The sequence below is a fragment of the Siniperca chuatsi genome, linkage group LG16 (genome assembly GCF_020085105.1).
Source record: "Siniperca chuatsi isolate FFG_IHB_CAS linkage group LG16, ASM2008510v1, whole genome shotgun sequence".
NCBI classification, from domain to species: Eukaryota; Metazoa; Chordata; class Actinopteri; order Centrarchiformes; family Sinipercidae; genus Siniperca; species Siniperca chuatsi.
The window spans coordinates 21,588,603-21,606,476 of record NC_058057.1 but is presented as its reverse complement, the minus strand read 5'-3'; the positions used below and the strand labels follow the sequence as shown (position 1 = coordinate 21,606,476).

Below are 17,874 nucleotides of genomic sequence, written 5' to 3'. Positions count from 1 at the left end.
ACTGCATAAACACATAAATCACATCCTATCTATGTTTTTGTTGCAGCACCACATGAGCCAAACAGGAGCCAAAATGTGTTTTCCTGGTCTCATCTTAGGGCATAAGATTTGTGGTGATGAACAGACACTCCCTAAATAATTCAATGCGGTGGCTATCCAAGGGAATAGTGTCAACTTGATTGTTGTCAAAGGAAAGAGCAGCAGAACACTGATAACATGCAGAAGAGGAAAAAAAGATAAGAGGATTGTGTATTGACACATTCTTTAGTCATGGGTTGCAAATTAGCCTTGGCTAGAAATCCTATATGCAACACATCTGTATCATATTGTCACCTGTTACCATATTTTTGCATGGTCCCTGAAAAATAAATAAATAAAATATTTTGCACACTCCATTCTCATTTTAAACACTGTACAGCTCTTTTCACTTGAGAATATATATATTTTACATATTTTTAATATACATTTCTATTTTATTCAGATTTCTTGACTTTTGCAGTATTTTTACACATTGAGATTGTTGATTATAATTTCCTAACTAAATATTTCAATTCGTCATTTAAAACATTTCTGAAAAGTAGGCAAAATTCAAACCACTTCCAGTCAATAAGTATCAGTCTTAACTGAACGCAACACTAACACTGTATCTGTATTTCAATTTCACATAATACAAATTAGATCTTTATTGCTGATGATACATTATTAAAACAGTTCAACCTACATGTTGTGGGCATGCAGATTAAGATGTGAATACAGAATATCATGGTATGTTAATCATCATAGAAGACAATGTGCAAAAAAAAAGCACCCTGGGAAATACAACACATATAAGCAAACAATAGCACAGAGAAAAAATCATGAAGAAAATGTTTTTAATGGAAACTTTTGAGTACAATTATCTTTTCAACGGCCAGACCATTTATTTTACATTTTTTGTTCTCTAATGACAAATATACAAAGCTTTTTATCCACCAAAAAATGACAAACAATCAGGGGAACTGTTTTAATAGCATTATAAAGAAAATATATTTACATTTGTTCAGTACTGCACAAAGCTACAACAAAAAGTGACAGATATACAGCCTTTTGTTGAGGCCTGTCTCAAATACAGGCTCCATCTGATAAACATATCAGGGCCCCTTTACAGAAACCAAACATTGTCCCGCTGTAGGTAAAACAAAGTACTATAAGGTCGGTTCATGTTCACCATCTAGAGGCGACTCTGGAAACTGCACAGAAACCACTGCACTCCAGATCAATGAAAGACAACTGTATTTAATCTTTTAAATGGTTCACATGATCACTAAGCAAATATAAATTAAACCAAATCTCCTAGCTAGATGACATAGCTAACACAACTGAGCATGCCTTGAATATCCTAAAATTGGCAATGTAGCTGTGACAAAAGTATTCCACTCAACCTTACCCAAGAACAAACTGTTATAAAATATTTTGCCAAAATGTATTTGTTTGAGAAGTTTGGTTGAAAAGACAGACTGATCCTGTAGATCAGATTTCCTGTATTCTAGCAATTTGAACATTTATATTGTACCTTTCTATGTACTATGTTGTCCAAGTATTTCTAACAAAATGCAATGACTGTTAACAGGTGCAGTTGTATTATGAGGACAAAATACAAAAAAAAACACCACTTCATGCACACTGTGGAACAACAAACAGACTGGGAACCTGTACACTTTTTTTTTTTTAATTTTTCAAAAAAAAGACAGTTGATAGATTTTCTCCCCCAAGATCTATATAGTACAAAAGAGGTTGATTATAAACAATTGGAATCAAAATTTCATATTGGATGTATTCCTGGTCTCAACAGAGAAGATTTTCATGAATCTTTTTGACAATCTTGGTCAAGAAGTTCTTGGCTGGACTGAACGATGCCACAATCTCCTCAATCTGTTGGATCCTGCAAATACATGAAAATATCAAATATTATAGTTTGTGAGGTTTTTGAGTTTTTCTGGCCCCCAGTGGTTAATAAATTGTGTAATGCCACTTAAATATTCTTAGCCACAGTATCATTGTCCATTAAGTGCCTTTAAAGTTGCATTTCCCCTCCACCCAAAAGCTGCGAAAGCACTACCTTACTTATATAAATATATATTTGAGTCAAACTTACGTTGTGTTTCCGATCATGTTTTTGAAGCTCTGCACTTGAAGGACACAGAGGTGGTTGGTCAAACGGACAGAGAAGATCACCTCAAACTTGGAAAATTTCTTGAGACTGCTGAAAACAATGTGCACTCTAGAAGAAAAAGAAAGGATATTATATAACGTAGCTTAGTTTTTGAAAAATGTGTTAACCTATTGACAGATCCTACATCTTTTGTGATGTGATTTTAAGTAAATATTAAAACTCATTAAGTCAATGTCCATAAGTAACATTGCCTTGAGTCCAAATAACCCCTAACCATCATATTATAGTAGAGATTCTGTGGTTCTCCTTTTATTGCAGAATGTGAGTTCACTTAGTCGGCTTTGTACTGGGAACCATGTCGATTCAACTTTATCACATTTGGGGGAAAGGTTCACACTATCTTGGTGCTGTAAATCAAGATGTGCCTGATGATATCGCAGTTTGGAATCCTCATCTTTAATAAAGGCTAAATTAATTATACAGTTGCCTCAAAAATGTTTCTAAATATTACAAGCTATCTTGTGTGGAAGAGTTCTTACTGAGTGTCCACGCAGCTGATGTTGAGAATATCGAGCCTTAGACCCCCCCACATTTTCAGCAGACGCAACTCCTCTCCCAGCAGACGACAGCGACTCACCACCAGGCCCACGTCATGGAGCAGCTACATACAACAGAGACAAAATACCTCAGTTGAAAAATGTTATTTCCACCATGGCAAGAACACACATTCGAGACAGAATACTTCAAGATATTGAATATCAACTCAATATTGGCTATTTGCATCCTCAGTGTAAAACACAGTATCTGGAATGGGTCTACTGACTTTAAGAACTTAAACAAGTTTGACCATAAACAAGATGTGACAGTATTTGAACAGACAGTATAAGTACATCTCTCAAACAACAAAACAGATCTCCATTCACACCTACCTTTGGAACATGTCTGCTCGTTGGATACTTCTCCACCCAGGAAGTTTCTCCATTAATGTACTGAGAGAGCAGTTTGTGAACAAGGCAGGCATGGCACTGCGACTTCTCATCTAGTTAGAAAACAAAATGTACAGTAGTTGTTTTTAACAAATTACCAGTAACAAGAATGTCCCCCATGCTCAAAATGCCAGTGGACATTAAACATACCCTCATTATAAAGACCTCACAGCTGCTGAGAAACTAACCCATGTTAACCCAAACACACAACATGCATGACACAGATTCTGACAATCTATAGCAAATTATCTCTCATGATATACTACTTTTTAGTTTGTTCTCACCATCAAGTTGAAGTTTGAATGCGATGTGTGATATTTTCCTCTCAGACCGATTATCAGCATCATTTCCTTCAAAAACAATAAAAAAGAAAAACATTATTTATTGCAAAAACATTTGTTAAAAAAATAGAGCTTGAGCTTCACTGTTTTAATATAAAAACACAAATCGGTGTTTGCAACACCACAAGTCTGGAAATACACTTTCACCCAGTGTCTGCCTAGTAAACAGACAACAATTATGTGCATAGTTTGGGTGGTAAACAATAGTTTTAATTGCAAAGCAGGCCCTGACATTAGTGTTGCTACGAGCACATGGTTAAAATGTTCAGCCTTTAGAGATCAACAATATTTTTTTGCCTGTAAAATCTTTTAATTTTAGTAGAAACAGTATAAATGCTGTTCACCATGTAGCTTTATGAGCACGTCTACTGTTAATCACTAAAGCAATCTTACCATTGGATTTGTCATACACCAACTGTAGATGGAAGGTCTCATGGAGAAAAGTGTAGACCGCACAGTTGTCTCTCTTCTCTCCAAACTTCCATTCATTCACCCTGAAGTAAGACATGTACAAAAAGGATTTGACTTTAATATCTAGCTAAAAACTGAGCTAAGCAATTTTATTTATTGTCAAGACTGCTGACAAAAATAAGCTAATGGACCTCTTTTACTGACAGTTGAGGAAAGTAACAGAGAGGACACACACTTAATAGTGAGAGTGGACAAGGTTCAGCATAAGCAGCTTTTTGTAAACGAGGTCCTACATGTTTTGAAAGCAAGTCTCATGCCTTAGGATCTGAAAACCCATTCAAATCAGAAACTGACCAATGCAGCACGGTGACATGGTTCTCAAGGTTCCTCGTCTCAGCTTTCAGCCTCTTCAGTTTATCTGAATTCTGCTTATTCTGCATCTCCAGTTCAGATATTTGTCTGTGGCAGGAACAAAGAAAAGAATAAGAAACAAAAAAAAACCCTTTTCTATATTTAAAGTACCTAAACATGACAGAGGTACTTCTCAACTCACCGGTCATTATCCGCCAAGGCCTCTGTGACTTTCTGCATTTCTGTCAAAAAATTAAAATAAATCAATAACTTATTCAATTCAAAAAACAAACAAAAATAAATAAATAAAATAATCAAGTGGTATTATAAGTTACCTTTCTGACGTGATTTCAGACTCGGTGTATCTTCGAAGCCTTTTTCTTCGACTGCAGTAAGTTCTACAGGAAGGGAAAAACAGAAGGTGTTACAGCCGTTTCACCTTCTGCTCTGCCTGTCCCTTGTAGCAACACAACAACACCAACTCATCCCACTTTTTTTGGCGTCACTGTCGGTCTGAATCATTAGTCCATTCATACAGACGTGGCATTGTAAACTGGACAGCCATAAGTCATTTCCCCACAGCAGCCATACCTGTTTCTAATTTACGAATACAGTCATCCAAACTTTTTATCATCTCATCTGCTTTCTTGATCGTTCCTCTCAAACTCTGTTGCTCGTCCTGAAAAGATGAAAAATGTCAATTACCTTCAATGCTCTCAAAAGATCCCTGATGTTGAAATTCAGTGTTTGTGTGTGAAGGCTCTTACCAGATTAGCCTGCACAAGGTTTGAGTACAAGACCTCCTTCATTTCATGTGACTGAACTTTGCTCATCTTTCTGAACAAGTTATTTCTCTCTTTTAGTTTTGCACCAAACGATTTGAGCTGTGAATTCAAATAAACAAAGTGAGGGTTAGGAATAAGATCGTATGCCCAACTGATACTCTTCCCACTGCTACATCTACATACACAGCAAAGGGGAACAGCTAAATCCCAAAAAGTATTCACAAGCATCCTTTTAACAAACTGACAATTATACTGCAAATGTGACTGCACATGTCACATGAACATAGTTATCATGGTAAGAAATAGAAAAACAAAATGCAGTTTGAAAAACAAAGTTAAAGTTATCCTTTAATACCTCTTTCTCTGAAGAATTTCTCATTTCTTCCCACAAAGGTCTATTCACAATCTTCAGTGGTTTGTCCAGACCCTGCATTCGCTCCTTCAACCTGGGAAGGACAAAAGTCTTAATATGTGTATTTTCAGAGACAACTTAAACAGTTCTTATAACTGTCTATCTATGCCACTTCCAATTTTATTCTATAATTTCTGGCACACTGCCAAACGAGATATGCTGCTTTGCACATTACAAAGCTGTTAATCAAGGATTACTTTGTACATTTTAACAAACTCCTAGTGGGAGTTTTCTAAAGGTTTTAAGAGCATTCAAGTTTAAACCTAAAATGAGACATGAACACCTCACATGGAAGAAAGACCACAAGGTTAAATGTGACAAACTATTATATGTAAACTTTAATCTTAGTCATAAATGCATTATACAATCTTAAGCGTACATACCCCTCCACATTTTCTGTGAGGTTCAGGACGTTTGTCTCATACACCATCTGTTTAGGACGGTTGATATGCCTGTCTTTCAATAAATCCATTGGTGTATGATCTGTGTCTGACAAAAGCTGTAAAAACAAAAGAAAAAGTCACATCACTACATTTGACTGTTGTTTTTTTTTTTTTTTTTTTTATAAAAATGAAGATTAACCTACTCTGCCAGGAAGGACACTTTGCCGAGGATTATGGATGACAAAGTCTATGTTGAAGAGTTTAAAGAACTCTAACACTGTAATGGTGCCATCATCAAGTTTCTGTAATCAAAACATTGAAGGCAATAAATAACTGACATGAAAACATGTTAATTAAATTTCAAAGATATTTTTATAAAATATGTCAACATTGTACCCTCTGTACATCATTGGCGTAGTCTTCAAGCTGGGATTCAAACAGGCTTTGTTTGAAAGCTGAAAAAGCACAATTACGTCAGGAAAACATTGCAACATAAAGATCTTAATGATACTCAACTACACAATGTGAATCCATAACAACTTACTTGATTCAAATGTAGCTTCACATCTGATGCTGGCTGTGTGACTGCTGTTGCAGTAATCTGTGGTCTGTGCTGTCATGGTTGGAGCTGTAGTAATGTTACCATCACACTCTGCAACATGAGACTGTAATCCCTGGCAACAAATAAAACAAAGAACATAGAAAAACAAATGAAGAATTTCCTCTTTAAAAAAACATAACAAACTGTAATATAATATACTGTAAATTCTCAAATCAAAGTCAGTATTCAAATAAATCTGAAATAACTGAAGAGAGGCAAGTACCTATATATTCAGTATAATACATTTCATACGTCATGTCATACTCACCAATCCAAGTTTGACTTTTGAATACAAATACTAGTTTGTCCAAGTACAAATAGTTTTCATTCCCTAATTAGTTTCAAATTAGTTCCTACATGAAACTGCTCACAGCAAATCTGTGGATTATCTTGAGTAACTGGGTCATGATTTCTGGAAAGAGACATTGCTGTTTATTTGTCAAATTTTTTTTTTGGGCGCTTTGAGCGGGGTGAACTGTCCCTTTAAGCAAAAGTACAAATACCATCCCCACTTTGAAAATGCTCCATCACAAGTAAAAGTGCTGCATTCTAAACCTTACTACTGTAAAAGTGCATAATAACACATTTACTTAAAGTACTCATTGTGTAGTAAATGGTCCCTGTCAGTGTTTTACTATTATATATGACGCTTTTGGATTAATATTATTGCTGCATTAATGTGTGTGTTGTATTTTACTGCTGTAGATGTTTAAGGTTGAGCTTTAACTACTTCATATACTGTTGGGTAGTTTAATCTACAGCAATGCATCATATGTTTGGGCTATTTGAGAATTTACGGTATGTTATTCTAGAGAAAATGTGTATATCGAGATATATATCGTATATCGTGGCATATTAGCCTAAAAATATCGAGATATTATTTATATGGCCAGCCCTAAGTCCGCACGTGGACCGATCATGCTTAGTGATGTGCATAGTCACTCCCCATTCTGAGTAAGCAAAACCTCAGGAATTGGTGAGTTTCAAACTTAACCGCAATCAAAAAATGGCCAAATGGAAACAACAGTAAATAATTAGTGAATAAAAACTGCATTTCTATTAGTGCTGACCAATTAATCGTATTTTCATCATCATTGGGATATGAACATGTGCAATAAACACATTGCAAAAGACGCAATGAATAAGAATAATAATATAATTTAGGGATGGGCACTGAAGCCCGGTATTAAATTGGCCCTGGGGTCTTTATCATCACGCTGCAGCCTCTGCCCTGCTCTCTGTGTCCAACTGAGCTCCTCCACATACACATGCAGAACCGCGGTGGAGACAGTGAAGTGAAGAGAACTCGAAGATTACTCGAGCTGAGGACAACTACACTTGTTACTGTAAGTGCAATAAAACCTTAGCGAGTAAAAAGCCAATACAACTGTTCAACAAGCATAAATATGTAAATTAAATATTTTAATCTGCTCTGTTCGCAGTCTCGTGTTTTGCACAAACACCGCGCACTAGCTCAGCTAATAGTGGATTGTTACAAACAAGCTAAAACTATGTATGTACATACGCACGTATGTATGTAGTCTAACTTTTTTGCTTAGTTTGCCACGTACCTTAAAATTTGGCAGATTCTTGTAAACTTACTGCTGGCTGAGACAAACCAGCCCCTTCTCTCTCTACCAGCAGTACCTGCAGGTGAATCACAGCAGCAGCAGAGGGAGGAGGACAGACGACAGCAGGAAGGACTGATACTGACTGACTCTGTGTTCTTCATTCTTTCTCATTTTCACTCAGTATTTTGATTTATATGTTTTAGAGTATATGGTGTTTTGGTGTATATGATTTATTTTATTAACATTTTAGATTTTTTTTCCCAGTGAGATATTAAGTCTGTATAGTAAACTTTGTAAACTTTTCTGTTGCTGCTCTAGAAACAATATTTTGTTATATTTAAAATATTAATTTTATTTATCACAAATCATATCGTCATTAAGTTATTGCACACCGCAGATTTTCCTCATATTGTGCAGGCCTAATATATATTAGAGAAGAATAACTCAGAGCAACAGAGTGGTGAGTATAGCAAGTTTTTGTACTAATGAAATCAGTGCTGTGTAAATGTAAATTATCCTGAAATCATCAGAACAGCAGGCAAACATGGAGGAAGTCATGAGTTTGCATTAACAGGAAATTAAAACAGGAGCACATCAGGAAACAGGGAGGCTTCTTAAGAAAATATGATATGTATACTAATAAAATTTAAGGCTTGTCTCTTATATAAACCTGGTTTTCTCTGCAGTTAATGAAAAGGTAAATAAGGTAAATACAGACCCAAGCCATGATTTGAGAATTTACAGTACTGTAATTTGACATACCATTTCAAAGTCAGTGGCCGTCTCAGTGGATGCTTTCATTCTCTTCTCATCCTCCATATCATTGTCATCTACTGGCAAAGGTCTCTTATTTCCATAGACAGCACTAATAGAGTCCTGTTCAAATACATGATCCTCTAAAGGCTCATCCATGTTGAACTCCTGGGAAGGACTCACTTTCTCTGTGGCTTTCTGAGGACTCCTTGTGTCCAGCATTTCTGACATATCTTCACAGCTACCAAGCTCTTCATCGTAAATATCGCTCACATCATTGTCAAAGTTGCTCAGTTGATTAGTAACATTGACAGTGATCGACCTTGTATGTTCTCCCACAGAATTCACCTTCTTTGGATCATCTGGTTTGTTTCTTTGGGGGAGTTTCGGCTTAAAGCCTCCCACTGAGAGTCTTGACATTAGTTGTTTAGTCTTCAAGTTGAAAGGAGTAGTAGTAGTAGAAGAGGGTTGTTCTCCTTGCATAAGACATTGAGCTTGTGTATTTTCTTCAGTGTTTACCAAACCCCTTTTGAGATCAGGCTCCATTACAGGTAGAGATTCGGTTTTGTCTTTTGAGTTTTTTCCCATGTCGTGTTCCAGCTGTGGCATAGGTGCTGTGCAGCTGTCCATGGCAGTAGTAACAGGAGCTGTATTTATCATGTGGCTTAAACGCCTTACTTTTGAATGAAGATCGGCTAAACTTATTCGTCTAGACTTTCGTGAAGGCACTGCATCAACATCATGGTCCACAGCACTCTGTGAACAATTTTGATTTCTTGGTTCCTTCCTGGTGTCAGTTTCATTTGAGTCTAGAGAATATGGACAGTTTGTCATTTGCACACCATTAGGGCTGGATGATCCTAGTGCTTCATTGCTCTGTTGTGAAGTAACTTCTGTTTTCTTCAAATCGTCAGAATTGGGGTACAAGTCCTGCGTGGAAGAAAGGCATTGAGGTGGCTCATCTGTATATGTTTGTCCCAAAATATGGGCTGTTTGAGCTCCAGTCATATCCATGCTTACATCGTCCTCTGGACAGTCGGTCATGGTTTTATTTACTGGTTTCTCCATACCAGCTGAAACAAAACCTGGAGCTTCATTTTCAATATCCACATCAGGCTTCTGTGTTTTAAGTTGGTCCAAGAAACCATTTGTGTTGACAATTTCTTGAGGGGACGGTGAAGCAGGAGCCACTGCTTTGGTGATCACAGGATTAGCCCAGGGGCCACTCGTCTTATACAGTCCTGGATCCAAAGTGCGTGCTGATGAAGATCGGTTTCTACGCGGACGACATGTCTCATTTTCTCTCTTCTTTACAGATAGGGTAGATAAAACGTTAGAATCTTGGTGTGGAAGAAATGAGTCTGATACTGAATTGCTGGCAATGTTTACCGTGTGACTTCGTGTCACATCCATGGCGGCATCATTTGCAGTGAACCTCACCGTTTTCTCCCCAGTTGGAGGTAAAAGGTCTACATTTTGGTGTGACTGTGGTTCCAAATTGGTGGCAATGTTTACTGTGTGACTTTGCGTCACATCCATACAGGCATCATTTGCAGTGAACCTCACCGTTTTCTCTCCCCATGGAGGTAAAAGGCCCAGATTTTGGTGTGACTGTGGTTCCAAATTGGTGGCAATGTTTACAGTGTGACTTCGTGTCACATCCATGGCGGCATCATTTGCAGTGAACCTCACCGTTTTCTCTCCACTTGAAGGTAAAAAGTCCACATTTTGGCGCGACTGTGGTTCCAAATTGGTGGCAATGTTTACCGTGTGACTTCGTGTCACATCCATGGCGGCATCATTTACAGTGAACCTCACCGTTTTCTCTCCAAGTGAAGGTAAAAAGTCCACATTTTGGTGTGACTGTGGTTCCAAATTGGTGGCAATGTTTACCGTGTGACTTTGTGTCACATCCATACAGGCATCATTTGCAGTGAACCTCACCGTTTTCTCTCCCCATGGAGGTAAAAGGCCCACATTTTGGTGTGACTGTGGTTCCAAATTGGTGGCAATGTTTACCGTGTGACTTTGTGTCACATCCATACAGGCTTCGTCCGTAGTAAACCTCACTGTTTTCTCTCTGCAGTCGTCTTCAGCATCTAACTTGACCTGAGGGAGAAAGTCATAAAAAGTGTGTCAACTTTTATATGACAGTGAGTTAGACATTTCATAACATTTTCAAACATTTTATCATCTCAGTGCCACCATCCATGGAAAAAAAAGCCTGCTATCCCTTTCTAAAGCAAAGAACGTAGTCACTGTGTTTCTTTATACCTCAACAAATGTGTTTATTTTAGGATATGTGCATCTATCCCACTTAGGGTCTGGTTATGCTCGAAAAGAAGGTTTGCAAGACCATGTCGAAAATCAAAAGTCTATATAGCTGTTCCGTACTGTCACACTGGAAGGCGGAGAGAAAAGTGTGATTATAATGAGGGGTGAGACGCGATATTGTTTGAATATGGGGGTAACATTTTCAGTCAGTCTCTCCTGGAAGATATCCATAGTGTCGCACTTGGTTGTTGTCATGAAAAGTGACAGAAATGGTTGTGTCAAGAATGAAAAAAGAGAGCTAGAGAAAGAAGTTCACCACGACATTACAGAAATGGTCGGACAAATACAGCATTTAAAGCTGTATTCATTGTTTTGTTTTTCTAATGGCCACTGGAGCAGTGGATCAAGATGAATGAACATATTATCAACTCAAAGTTGTTACGGCAAACATGTTAGCAAACAATTCTCTATATACACATCCAGCAGATATGGGGCAATGTTAGCATTCATTTGGAATTTTGTTTCTGGCCACCTGACAATGTCCAAAATTCACTCCTTTTAGCTCTGTTTTGGTCTCTACAAACTATCTCGCTCTTTAGCTTGCTAGATGCTCTACTATGTTCATGGGTTTATCAGAGCTGTTTCGCTGAAACGAGGTTGATGAGCATGAGGCTCTCATATAGAATAACTCTAAAGAACTATAGGGCAGAAAACCAAAACAATAATCCCAATTGCATTAAAAGCCTCCATAAAACTGAGTGGACCTGCAGAGTTAAGTAATACTTCTCTGTGGGTTTGTCACTATGACTGACTCCTGTCACATTACACATAGTTAATTCATCAATTGTTCATAGTAAAAAATATTGATCAGTGCAGCTTTAATGTTAGTTTAAAGATGCAGTATTCTGGGCAAGCAGGCAGTATAGTGATTAATTCAGAAAACAAATGTGTAAAAGATCAAATTAAGCAAAACTCACCTGATGTCTTTGCACTTTCAACTTTAAAGGAGCAGTCAATGATGTTTCCATACCTAAATGTGGAGATGGGAAATAAGTAAGAAACAATATAAACATAAACAAGAACAGCTATCTGACCCTAATTCCAACATTTAAAATGTATGTAACTGAATTATTTCAATTATTACAATCTCTGTTGCCTTGTTCCACATACTGGGGAAAAAGACATTGAACTATAAAAGAGGCATCCCCAAAAAAAAAAAAAAACTTTTTAAAGCCATATATCATAATTCAGATTACCAAAATAACATTATTTTGGAAAAAAATAATGATACATTTTTGGTTTATGTTTTCATTCTCATCATTGTCCCAAAAGTCTCATTTTGGGTTGGTTACAAGTCTCACTTCACTACAGTTAAGTAAAATAATTTGGAAGGTTTGGTGTTTCCATACCTTTTCGGTTAGATGATCCCAGCGCTTCACTGTGCTGCTGTTGTGAAGTCATCTCGGCTTCCCCACTTTGGGGGTACGTGTCTTGTGTGGGAAAAAGACACTGAAGATCATCTGTACCTGTGATTCCTAAAATGTGGCCTGTCTGAGCTTCTGTCATGTCCATGCTCACATCATCTTCTGGACAGATTGTACCTCCATTAGATGAGTCTCCAATGTTAGACGATTGTGCGGCTGTAGGCGTCATTCTTGGGATCACTGGATTAAAACTGAGGTCACTTTGTTTTGAGAGACTTGTAAGCAAGTTATTAAATCCTGGATCCAAACTGTGTGCTGATGAAGATCTGTTTCTAGGCAGACCACATGTCTCACCTTCTTGTTTCTTCACTGGAGGAACTGAATCTGACACTAACTTACTAGCAATATTTATAGCTGCATCATTTTCACTGAACCTCGCTGTTTTCTCTCCGCATGTGGGTAGAAAGTCCAAATTTTGGAGCGATTGCAGTCCGAAATCAGTGGCAATGTTTACAGTGTGACTTCGTGTCACATCCATACAGGCATCATCTGCAGAAAACCTCACTGTTTTCTCTCTGCTGTCATCTTCAGCATCAAATTTTACCTTGGGGGGGACAGTCATAGAAAAGAAAGAATGTAACCATTTAAAAAAAAAAAGAAAAAAGAAGCAATCACTGTGATTCTGCATAACTTGACAAATGTATTTCTTTCAGGTAAATCAATATGTAACAACACAGTACAGACCAAATACAGCTCTAAATATGTTACATTTTAAATACACAGTATTCAGTGCAAGTAGGCTGTATATTAATTCATTCTGCAAAAAAAAAAAATACATGCGTAAAAAATGTAAGTGAGTTTTTAAGCCCACCTGATGTCGTTGCCCCTTTGTCTTTAAAGATGGCTGCAATGAGGTTTCCATACCTAATAAACCGAATAAAAAGCAGACCCAAATTCCCCCATTTAAAAAATAATAAAACAGAATTCATTTTGAAGTTGTTCTTAGTCTTAACATGTTATAAATATAGGTATTTAAATCCATACATCATTCACATTACCAAAATAAGGTCCCATTTTGGTTATGCTCACACTAGATTATTTGGTCAACATTTGAGAAAAACAAAACAAAACTGGAAGGTATGTGGTTTCCATACCTGTACAGTTAGATGATCCCAGTACTTCTCTGTGCTGCTGTCCTGAATCCATCTCTGCGCTCTTCAGATTTTCACAGAGGGGGTACATGTCTTGTGTGGGAAAAAGAAGCTGAAAAGGATCATCTGAGCCAGTGAGTCCGTTAATGCGGCCTGTCTGAGCTTCAGTCATATCCATGCTCACATCATATTCAGGACAGATTGCACCGCCATTATATGATTCTCCAAAGCTCCTGGAGGATGCTGCAGGATTATCACTGGGGGCACTTGGTTTAGAGAGACTTACAAGGAAGTTTTTAAACCCTAGATCCAAACCATTTGCTGAAGAGCCTGGCAGACCACAAGCCTCACGTTTTCTCTCCTCCAGAGATGAAGCATTCTCCATTTTTCCACTCAAAAAAATGTCAAAAGTTTGGTTTGGAGGAGCTAATGAACCACTGGCAATGTTTACTGTGTGACTCTGAGTCATGTCCATGAACTCATCACCTGCAGTAAACATTATTGTTTTCTCTCTGCCTTCATCTTTTGCATCAAGGTTGACCTGTAAAAGAAAATACAGTATGTTATCACATACTAAGAATTTACTTTCATGTGTAATCTTTAATGAGGATCCATGACATTTTGAAAACTATACTAATGAATGTTGAATGAACAGCAACTCATATATACTTAAACTGACCATTTTCCAAAACCTAGCATATGATTTCACATACATGTCGTAGTTTCCATGCAGTCATTAGTTTCGGTTAATGTCAGTACGATGTGAAGGATTATTTTCAGACTTAAAATTTTGGCAAGATAGGAAATTCGTTCAGCAAAGTAAACCAATGATAAAACTCACCTTTGGTCTTTCATGAGAAGCATTTAGAGTAGGATTCTTCAAGGATGTCATATCTAAATTTGGAAATTAAAATGTAATAAGATGCAATTTAAACTCTATTCAAACATAAGTTGTGAAATAATACCAGCATCCCCACACACACACAAGATGCCATGTATTAAGTCATCATTTAGTCCATTAATCATTTAGTTAGTTGATAGAAAGTTGAATACCTTTAGGGTTGAATGATGCCAGTGGTTTACTGCTCTGCTGTTGCTTGGTCTTCTGTGCAGTCTGCGACACTCTGTTGTCGAGGTGGGAGTACATTTCTTGTGTGGGAAAAAGACACTGAAAGGGATCATCATCATCATCATCATCATCAGTGAATCCCTGAATGCGGCCTGTCTGAGCTTCAGTCATACCCATGCTTAAATCACCCTCTGGATAGAGTGCACTTCCATAAGATGATTCACCAATCTTCCTGGATGTATTTAGTGACTTCTCCATCACAGCTGAAACAGAAGTTGGAGCCTGATTTTCTTTATCCACATCAGCCCTTTGTGTTTTAATTTGGGCCAGGGAGCCATTTGTTTCTTCAGAGGATCCTCCAGTAGGAGGCGTCATTCTGGTGATCACAGGATTAACGCTGGGGCCACCTGGTTTAGAGAGACTTGCAAGGAAGTTTTCAAATCCAGGATCCAAACAAGGCACCGATGATGATATGTTTCCCTTCTCGACACTTAAATCCATGTTTCTGCTAGTGGGTAGTGATGTTGACCCACTCAACATGTTCAAAGTATGACTTAGGGTCATATCCATGGATCCATCATCCGCAGTGAACATCACCGTTTTCTCTCCGCTACTCGGTAAAATGTTATAGTTTTGGAGGGAAATATCTGCAAGTAAATCTGCATCACCGGCAATGTTTATAGTGTGACTGTGGGTCATGTCCATGAATGCATCATCTGTAGAAAACATCACAGTTTTCTCCCCAAAGTCAGCCCCAGTATCAAAGTTGACCTGGTGAAGATAAGTAGCTTTATGTCAATGAACGGTCACTAAATATTAAGATTAAGATTAAGATTAAGCAATTTAACCATTTGGTGGCTGTGACAGTGGTAAGAAACACAACATTGATAAAACTACAAAGCAACACATCAAAGTGACTTCAAGCTCACCTTATCCCTTTGTTGAGAAGCATGTAGAGGAGCATTCAGTAGGGTTTCCATTCCTAAATTTTAAGACTTGAATTTAATAAGAGTCATCTTACACTGCAACAGATAATGTGAGCACTTGGTAATAGTTGTTTTAAGTTGAAGAATTAATATTCCTACCCGTAATTTGTTGAATCCCATCTTCAGTGATCGCTACCCGGACCCTAATGAAAGAAAACACAATATTTATGTTAAGACAGAAAATTTTCATTTGAAATACAGCTGAATGGGTAGATCATAAAACAGATCAAGTCACCTTACCTATTTTGTGTAGCTTCCGTTGCTGTGAATAACACAGGACAAATTATAAAAAGCTGCTTAAAATAAAATTTAAAACGATTACATACTTATACATGCTACATTACATACTTACTTGTTGTTATTAACTCTTGTAAAGGACTTCGGGCAGGAGAGGCATTTTTTATATCCCTGTAAAGAGAAAATACTGATTAGGTTAAAATGTCAGTGTCATGGAAAATTAAGCCTGGCTTTTTTTGGTCTCACTTTGAAAACAGGAGGACATCATTGGCAGGGGCAAAACTGACTCTTCTTGAATTCCTCTTTTCCACTGGTTTGGCACACTCCACCTTAGTGAAAATAAAAATAACATACAGTATAAAGTAAAATATAAAACCATAATCAAAGTTATTAGCACTCAATCTTATCCTTGTTAAGTTGAGAATCGATACTTAAAAACATATTACGGTTGGAGAGTCACTTTAATTACAACCAAATTCTCCATTTTTGCATATAAAAACAGTAAGGTAAAGCTCTTAAATCAAGCAATCCATTTACCACATTTTCCTGTTGCTCTGGGTCAGGGAATCTGATTGATTTCCGTGGTGCTTTTAAAATCTGAAAATGATACATTGCAGACAATATGGTTTAGGCAAATTATTATTATTTTTTTAAACAGTAAAAAGTATATATACTTTGTCCATAAAATTATTTGTAGCACTGACCGAAGAAATGCGCCGCCTGGAGAATCCACTGCTTTCTCTGTAACACACAACATGAAACACACTATTCAGCTCTAGAGTATGTGCATGCGAGGTGTTTATTATTATATACAACGTGAATACAGTCATATCTATCACAAGTTAATGTTAATTCCAGGTGTAATTGGCCTTTAGGTTCAGGCACAAAGCACACATGGCTGCTTTCTCTCAATATTATAATTTTCACTCACTCATTCTTGGCAGGATCCAGAGGCTCCATTTTCAACTGTGAATAAATAGAAACAGTGCTTGGTACAGTAAATCACAGCTTCTGCAGTATATGATTAAATAGAAGTTGATAAGACAAGGCCTTTTCAGTGACATGTGCAAAATTTGCTTGCCTTTTCATTTGCATACAGTATGAATGCCTCTCTTTAGCTGGATTATTAAATTAATAACCAAAAAGGTTTTTTGGGGTGGAATAATAGGTAGATCAGGTGCACAAAGGTATAGCAAACCGGTGTGTCAGGTTGACAAAGACTGTTTTTCAGAGCAGTGATAAGCTTACTAAGTGATAAGTGTGAAAAATAAAATGACCTCCATGGTATGAAAATAAACTACGAAGTGTCCGTCCTTCAATCTCTGTTAAGAAGGTATTGGGCCTCAATGACATCAGGGAAATATGGGACTGGATGAACAGAAATTACATGCTTTTCCATACAACAGTTTAGGATTTTAACTTAATAATCGGCACAATAACTGATGCTATCGATACAGAGCTGAAATGATCAATTAATAAGTGCTACGTTAGCCGGATATGGATTTCTCCTTTGTCAACAAACGCTAACGTTACGTATTCCACCGCAAAACACCTTTCCCCCCCCAAATATTTAATGAGTTTACATTTATATTCATTCATTACAGAAAACAAACTGATCATTACTGAGCTCGCTAGCAAGAAATTTTTAGTGCACTTTTTTTTAGTTATGCTAACGTTCGTGTTCGCGTGCCATTCACAATATGAACAAGAAAATAACTGAACACCAAAGAAACATTACAGCGCATACCTTGTAGCTGTTAAGAGCTTATTCCTGCCGTTTTACAACGGATACGGTTGTGTTATTACAGGTAAACTAACTTAAAATAGTTTTCATGTCACTTACTCTAATAGCTGGGTCGATGTGCGAACCTGCAAACTGCAGCTAACGTCAACGAGCCTCGATGCTAACGTCTTGAGTTTTGAATTTAGCCGCCTCCACGCATGCGCAGTGCAGTCTAGTCTGTGTGGTTTTTTTTTGGTCTACTTT

General features: G+C 37.3%; 1 protein-coding gene across 3 annotated transcripts; it reads right to left on the bottom strand.

The window, feature by feature from the left end:
• Nucleotides 1–855: 855 nt before the first annotated feature.
• Nucleotides 856–17,867, bottom strand: knl1 (kinetochore scaffold 1). Of its 3 annotated transcripts, none has more exons than XM_044169519.1 (32): nt 17,731–17,867; nt 16,819–16,853; nt 16,592–16,628; nt 16,425–16,484; nt 16,134–16,216; nt 16,003–16,058; nt 15,891–15,912; nt 15,750–15,793; nt 15,594–15,646; nt 14,649–15,435; nt 14,437–14,489; nt 13,599–14,136; nt 13,316–13,368; nt 12,430–13,048; nt 11,998–12,050; nt 8,756–10,855; nt 6,366–6,495; nt 6,218–6,276; nt 6,025–6,123; nt 5,822–5,937; nt 5,382–5,472; nt 5,009–5,125; nt 4,833–4,920; nt 4,577–4,639; nt 4,444–4,483; nt 4,245–4,349; nt 3,873–3,973; nt 3,423–3,488; nt 3,082–3,191; nt 2,692–2,813; nt 2,135–2,260; nt 856–1,921 (listed from the first exon to the last, which is right to left on the bottom strand). In XM_044169519.1, exons 2-32 carry the CDS (start codon nt 16,845–16,847, stop codon nt 1,825–1,827), a joined length of 6,117 nt encoding a protein of 2,038 aa, XP_044025454.1. In that variant the 5' UTR covers nt 16,848–16,853; nt 17,731–17,867; the 3' UTR covers nt 856–1,824. The 3 variants fall into 3 exon arrangements, with proteins under 3 accessions (XP_044025454.1, XP_044025455.1, XP_044025456.1); XM_044169520.1 differs by having other exon boundaries at nt 17,635–17,773; XM_044169521.1 differs by lacking the exon at nt 17,731–17,867 and having other exon boundaries at nt 16,003–16,074; nt 16,819–16,855.
• Nucleotides 17,868–17,874: the final 7 nt, after the last annotated feature.

What these genes read in the sequence shown, in the direction of transcription:
- knl1 (XM_044169519.1), bottom strand. Translation starts at nt 16,847, where the DNA reads ATGGAGCCTCTGGATCCTGCCAAGAATGA. An exon ending in CTTCTCATGAAAGACCAAAG is followed by an intron (nt 14,137 to 14,436) that starts GTGAGTTTTATC and finishes TTTCTTTTACAG; the next exon opens with GTCAACCTTGATGCAAAAGA. An exon ending in CATGTCACCGTGCTGCATTG is followed by an intron (nt 3,974 to 4,244) that starts GTCAGTTTCTGA and finishes GTCTTACTTCAG; the next exon opens with GGTGAATGAATGGAAGTTTG.